Below are 7337 nucleotides of genomic sequence, written 5' to 3' on the forward strand. Positions count from 1 at the left end.
ATTTAGAGGAATTCTTCATGATTAGCCCATATTTATTCCCACTTCTTAATTTCGTTTTTGCACATTTTACGTTTAATTTATCAGTTGTTGCTAACTTGACAAATTGTATTTTTAGGTAAAAACATAGAATATAAATATAAGAATTTTCCTCACAAGATTAGGTTTGGTAGACGGTTTGCCGCGGAGGAAACCTAGGCGATATTTTACCTTAAGATGTTTGGAGGAAAAGACAGCTGAGTGAAGCAACGTTGTGGTGGCGCGAGATATTGTATAATATGAACACAGGGGTCATATTATACCAATATAATATGATTATCATATTATACTATGATAATCGATATGATAGTATCGATAAGACTAGTATAATACTATCATATTATACTATGATAATCGATATGATAGTATCGATAAGACTAGTATAATACTATCATATTATACAATCATAGAGATGACGCTTACATTTTGACACTAAGATCTATGATCACCTTACTGAGGAGAGAACTTGCCGTTTTGAGAAGGCAAGTAAGAAAATGTTGACGACATATTCAAACACAAGTGCCTAAGCATAAAGGAAACTGCACATGGTGTATTGATTCATACGAGGGAGGGAATTATCAAGGGAAAGCGCCAAGCCACTACGACTATATAGCAGTATAGGGAGTTACCAGGAGGTACAGGAAGTGACCACAAGTTATAGGGAGTGTCCAAGAGGTACATGGAGTGACCAGCAAGTCTTGGGAGTGACCAGGAGGTCTAGGAAGTGACCAAGATGTATGTGGAGTGACCAGGTGGGCCAGGAAGTGCTCGGAAGTTACAGTGAGTGGCTAAGGGAGTAACCAGGGTATGACCAATATATAACAAGGAATGGCCTTGAGTTTGAGGATGTAAGACAAGGGTATAAGGCGTGAGAAGAGGGTCAAGAAAGGGGTGCGGGTAATGACCTAGTTCTCCCTCCTGTCTCATACTCTCATGGAGACGCCCCCCCCCTGTGTCATGTTACACCCCCCCCCCCTCCTTCCCCCCTGTTCTTCCCTAGACTCGTATCCGCCATTCTTCCTCCTCGCCCGCTCTCTCTGGCTTTCTCCCCTACTTTCTATCTCTTGGGTGTGGCGCAGACGCTGTTTATGTGTGTGTGTGTGTGTGTGTGTGTGTGTGTGTGTGTGTGTGTGTGTGTGTGTGTGTGTGTGTGTGTGTGTGTGTGTGTGTGTGTGTGTGTGTGTGTGTGTGTGTGTGCGTGCGTGTGTGTGCGTGTGTGTGTGTGTGTGTGCATTCAGCTGTCTGCAGTTAGCAGCCAACATTAGCTGAAGGACCTGCCTGGCCTTTCTAGCCACTGGTCGTCTTATGCAGTGACTCCTGCTCTATTCCTCTATCATATATACCTTTGAAATTATGAATAAAGTTTGCGTCTTCAACTTACAAATTAAGTATATTCCATTATCTATTAATCTTACGCTATCATAAAAGTTTCTAACACCTCTAGGCTCATCTATTTCTCAAACTTCCACCTATGTGCTAATGTTCTAATGGTGTCTTACCACTACACCACGGAGACTGGTCGAAGACTGGTTGAAGACTGGTCTTCTAGTCGTTCCTCACACCTCATCCCCTTGCACTTGCAGGACGAGCCTGAACACTTCCCAGTTTGTTTACGCGTTGTTGTCATCCTCCACAAACAATAGTGCATAAAGGAGCTATTAGGTGAAACGTACTATTGAATTGTTGCACCCAAGAATGTACACGTATTGCATTATTGGTTTTATAGAAGGCAGGGGAAGAAAACCCAAAAACCAGACTTAAAATCAGCCTGAGTTATACTTGGGCTAGTATAGCACATATTTGTAATACATGAGGCCTATTATAGCATGTATTAGGGCTTAAAATTGCCTGAACAGGTTAAGTTAGATTCATTACTTTTCCATTTTCTTAGTATGCCATTTAGTTTAATTCAATAATACAAAAATGTATCATTTTGGGTTACTGAGTTGGTGGTGGGTTGGTTGAGTGGTGAAGGGGGGGGGCTGTGGGTGGGGAGCGGCCTGGGGATATGTGCTGTGGAGCAGCATTAATGGGGGTGAAGAGAGGAGAGTTGTGCAGGAGTGTGGCACAATGGATGGCTGCTGGGAGGTTGTTAGGACTTGACTGAGAGATAGGTAGATAGATGGATAAATCAAAAGATAGATGGATGAATAGATAGATGGACAGTTGGAAGTAAGACAGACAGACCCGGGCAACGCCGGGGATCCCAGGGATAGTGTACCTCTCGTCTAGCCTCATGATCCTGGTCTTTTTTCAGCCTATCCTCTCCTCTCTTAACAGTCTGGCTCCCCAGTCCGTCCTCCTAATAGAGCGTCGCATTTTGACGTATACTACTCTAACTAAGGCCAGAAATTGTCGCACTAGAAAATGGTAGCAGCTCGCGAAACTGACGTACTGTCCCCTTTTCTGTTTTGGGTCCTCTGGTAGGTTAGGATAAGGGCACGTTAGTACGACAGTTTCTTGACGTTGGGGAAACGTTAGAAGGATGGGCTGCTTCTATTGGTTTCAAAGTTGAGTGGGAATATAATTACCTCTTCTTGTTTTTCCTCTTCCTGTTATTCTTCCTGCTATTCATCCTCTTCCTCTACTTCCTCTTCCTGTTCTTCCTCTTTACGTTCCTCCTCTTTCTGCACTTCCTGTTCCACTTCCTCTTGGTGGACCTCCTGCTCGTGCCCGTGACCTGGGCTACGAAGCCGTTGTTCCGCGCTCAACCGAATGTCATTATAACTGGACCAATTTTCGGTTGAGTTATTTCAGTGTTGATGGTGATGACTTGCTTGGTCTGAGGTGGTGGGAGGCTGGCTGGCCCTTGGGGTGTGGTGGGGGGCTGGCTGGCCCTTGGGGTGTGGTGGGGGGCTGGCTGGCCCTTGGGGTGTGGTGGGGGGCTGGCTGGCCCTTGGGGTGTGGTGGGGGGCTGGCTGGCCCTTGGGGTGTGGTGGGGGGCTGGCTGGCCCTTGGGGTGTGGTGGAGGGCTGGCTGGCCCTTGGGGTGTGGTGGGGGGCTGGCTGGCCCTTGGGGTGTGGTGGAGGGCTGGCTGGCCCTTGGGGGTGTGGTGGAGGGCTGGCTGGCCCTTGGGGTGTGGTGGAGGGCTGGCTGGCCCTCCACCACAGAGAAAGAGAGAGAGAGAGACAGTAGTGGGAGAAGAGTGTAGGGGCCGCCGGACACCACGGTACCAGCTGCCCCCCACGATATGGGTCAGGGCACAGCCAGGGTGGGGGTCGTGGCTAGGTTGCAGAGGAGGGCAGGAGTGGGGGGAACCAAACGTGTTGGGGGTCATAGCTGTGTTTAGGATAGAGCAGGAGAAGAGAGGGGGGGTGCGGACAGTGTAGGAGGTCGTGGTTTGGGTGGGAAGGGGGGGGGGCAGGAGGGGGTCGTGGCTACCATGAGAATGGGGACAAAGTCAGAGATGCTGACCGTATAATGTATTATATGTCAGTGATTACGGGAGAAGTGAGCTCTAGTTCTTTATGCCCCGCCTACTAGTCTTGCTGTACCTGTTGTGTTAAAGCTCCGTTGTTCTAGTGCTCAAAGTCTTTTGTCAACCTGGGTTTAAACTTGTGGATGGAGGTGGCTTCCGCAACTTCTTTTGTGCCTTATTGACCACCCGTACAGGGTACGAGTACTTCCTTACATTCCGTCGACTCATTTGCGCTTCCAGCTTCCACTTGTGTCCTCCTGGCCTACTCTCTCTTAGTTTAAAGAGACTGTTCTTGTCCATCTTGTCTATTCCCCTCAGTATCTTGTACGTTGTTATCATCTCTTCTATATCCTCTGTCCAAAGTTGAGAGGCGCAGTTGCTTCAGTCTATCCTCATAATTTAACCCTCTAAGTTCTGGCATCAATTAAGTTGATAACCTGCACTTTCTAAATTTTAGCATTATGCTTTACAAGGTATGGATTCCAAGCCGGTGCTGCATATTCCAGTATAGGTCTAACAAACGCAGTGTAGATTGCATTGAACCCGTCCTGATTTAGGTTTCTAAGCGACGTTCTAATCTTTGCCAGCGTCTCATACGCCGCCAATGTCACCCTGCCTGTGTGAGCCTCTGGTGTTAGTGATGGAATTATATCCTTTTCCGAATCTCTTCCTGTCCGATTCATGCAATTGTCTTCCATTAATGGTTTAGACACCTTCTGGTGGTCTTCCTTCTCCATCTTCATTGTCTTCCACTTATTGGAATTGAATTCCAGCATTCATTTGTTCACCTAAAGTTTGTCTAGGTTTCCTGTACATTTCTGTAGCCCTCCGTTTTTACATTGTTCATTATCTTGGCATTGTCTGCAAACAATGGCTTGTACAAGCTCACCTCCTAGGGTAGGCTGGGGAGGGGGAGGCATAAGGGAGGGTGGGGCCGTGTTTTGGGTGGTGGCTGGGTTGAGGAGGGGGCAGGAGAAATTGAATTGAAATTGAAATTGAAATAAGTTCATTGAGGTAAAATACACACAAAGGGATGAGGTAGCTCAAGCTATTCTCACCCCGTTCAGTACATCGTGTTAATACATACATAGATACACATCACAAGCAATAAACGTATTACCGAACATTCTGAGAGATAAACATACATTTCCTAGGGCAGGAGAGGTGCTGTTAAATGAATGTGAGGGAGGTAGGGAGAGGGGGGTCCTCACCGTGATGGGGGTGGTGGCTAGGTTGAACTATTGGAGTGAAGGGGTGACTGTGGTATGGGTCACTGGCTGACAGAATCACTGTTCACTTAAGACTCGTAGATGTCAACTTTTGTCCCATAATATGTCCCTGTCCCATAATATATATATTATTGATTGTCACTGAAAGAAGAACTGGATAGCCGATTTTCAGATTTATTTTCTTTTGAAGTCATGCCACAGATGCTGGATCCTTATGCCTTTCATATACAGTGAAAACATCCTAGAGGAACTTATGAACTAAAATGTAATGATGAATGCATATATAAATTTGAAAAAATTGGAATGACTTATTTGTGGCTGTCAAATAAACCTAAGCAGCTCTATCCAAACGTGATCTGAAATGGCTAAAGTATTGTTGCCCTTTCCAATTTCATATTTGGTTCAATGAGGCTTTAGGGAGAACAGGATGAGTGCCGTCGCCGCATCAAGGCTCACATCGCTGAGTTGTCGCCATCGGGGACGTGACCAAACCTCCAGCCTTAGAGGGAGAAGTCTTAGTGGATCGCAGTAAGGCTGCTGCGCTGCCACCTACAACACCCTGAAAGTTCAAAGTAGTTACAGCATTCACCTTTCTGTAGTGAGAAGCTAAATAAGTATAAGAGGCACGAGAGAGACATTTTACTAGATTGAAAGAGGCCACGAGGGTGAGAGGCCACGAGGGTGAGAGGCCACGAGGGTGAAAGGCCACGAGGGTGAGAGGCCACGAGGGTGAGAGGCCACGAGGGTGAAAGGCCACGAGGGTGAGAGGCCACGAGGGTGAGAGGCCACGAGGATGAGAGGCCACGAGGGTGAGAGGCCACGAGGATGAGAGGCCACGAGGATGAGAGGCCACGAGGATGAGAGGCCACGAGGATGAGAGGCCACGAGGGTGAGAGGCCACGAGGATGAGAGGCCACGAGGGTGAGAGGCCACGAGGGTGAGAGGCCACGAGGGTGAGAGGCCACGAGGGTGAGAGGCCACGAGGGTGAGAGGCCACGAGGATGAGAGGCCACGAGGGTGAGAGGCCACGAGGATGAGAGGCCACGAGGGTGAGAGGCCACGAGGATGAGAGGCCACGAGGATGAGAGGCCACGAGGATGAGAGGCCACGAGGATGAGAGGCCACGAGGGTGAGAGGCCACGAGGATGAGAGGCCACGAGGATGAGAGGCCACGAGGGTGAGAGGCCACGAGGATGAGAGGCCACGAGGATGAGAGGCCACGAGGATGAGAGGCCACGAGGATGAGAGGCCACGAGGATGAGAGGCCACGAGGGTGAGAGGCCACGAGGATGAGAGGCCACGAGGATGAGAGGCCACGAGGATGAGAGGCCACGAGGGTGAGAGGCCACGAGGGTGAGAGGCCACGAGGATGAGAGGCCACGAGGGTGAGAGGCCACGAGGATGAGAGGCCACGAGGGTGAGAGGCCACGAGGGTGAGAGGCCACGAGGATGAGAGGCCACGAGGGTGAGAGGCCACGAGGATGAGAGGCCACGAGGATGAGAGGCCACGAGGGTGAGAGGCCACGAGGGTGAGAGGCCACGAGGATGAGAGGCCACGAGGGTGAGAGGCCACGAGGGTGAGAGGCCACGAGGATGAGAGGCCACGAGGGTGAGAGGCCACGAGGGTGAGAGGCCACGAGAGTGAGAGGCTACAAGAGTGCATAAGGAGCTCGACAAAATAAGCATAAATGTAAAGATAGCAGGATATGGAAGAAACACGGGAACAGGGAAAGAAGGGGAGATAAAGAGGAAGAGAGAGTAAGAAACAGACAGACAGTGGCCGGGGGGGGGGAGGGGGAATGGGCAGTGGAGAAAATAATTATAATAGGTCATGATTTCTTTGTCTTCCATTCTTAGCATCCGACAGGTTCTGTCTCCGAACATTCTTGTTGAAACTCCAACTGTTGTTATTGTTGGTGCTGGCACTGTTTGTGTTCTTGCTGGCACTGTTTGTGGTGTTGCTGGCACTGTTTGTGTTGTTGCTGGCACTGTTTGTGTTCTTGCTGGCACTGTTTGTGTTGTTGCTGGCACTGTTTGTGTTGTTGCTGGCACTGTTTGTGTTGTTGCTGGCACTGTTTGTGTTGTTGCTGGCACTGTTTGTGTTGTTGCTGGCACTGTTTGTGTTGTTGCTGGCACTGTTTGTGTTGTTGCTGGCACTGTTTGTGTTCTTGCTGGCACTGTTTGTGTTGGTGCTGGCACTGTTTGTGTTGTTGCTGGCACTGTTTGTGTTGTTGCTGGCACTGTTTGTGTTGTTGCTGGCACTGTTTGTGTTCTTGCTGGCACTGTTTGTGTTCTTGCTGGCACTGTTTGTGTTGTTGCTGGCACTGTTTGTGTTCTTGCTGGCACTGTTTGTGTTGGTGCTGGCACTGTTTGTGTTGTTTGTTGCAGCTGCTGACAATGGTCCTGACGCTGGTGCTGACAATGGTCCCGACGCTGGTGCTGACAATGGTCCTGACGCTGGTGCTGACAATGGTCCTGACGCTGCTGCTGACAATGGTTCATGCGGCTGTTATTTCTGGCAATAACACCACTGTTAAGACACATAGTTGATGTAATGGTTATACTGGAGGCGAGGGTGAGGCAGCCGCCGGTGGGCGTCTCAGGGACTCCACAGCTCATGCTGCTAGTTCATTGTTTACCTTTTAATGGAAGAC

The 7337-nt window shown here is 49.2% G+C and overlaps 1 protein-coding gene across 1 annotated transcript; it reads right to left on the reverse strand.

Moving 5' to 3' along the window:
* Positions 1–5128: 5128 nt before the first annotated feature.
* LOC138358067 (uncharacterized) lies at positions 5129–6346 on the reverse strand. The gene has a single exon (XM_069315535.1). It carries the CDS (start codon positions 6344–6346, stop codon positions 5129–5131), a length of 1218 nt encoding a protein of 405 aa, XP_069171636.1.
* Between the last annotated feature and the right edge of the window lie 991 nt (positions 6347–7337).

The sequence above is a fragment of the Procambarus clarkii genome, chromosome 81, assembly GCF_040958095.1.
Source record: "Procambarus clarkii isolate CNS0578487 chromosome 81, FALCON_Pclarkii_2.0, whole genome shotgun sequence".
In the NCBI taxonomy this organism is placed as follows: Eukaryota; Metazoa; Arthropoda; class Malacostraca; order Decapoda; family Cambaridae; genus Procambarus; species Procambarus clarkii.

Bases quoted from the DNA above. Each gene is read 5' to 3' on its own strand.
- LOC138358067 (XM_069315535.1), bottom strand. From the start codon at position 6,346: ATGCACTCTTGTAGCCTCTCACTCTCGTGGCCTCTCACCCTCGTGGCC.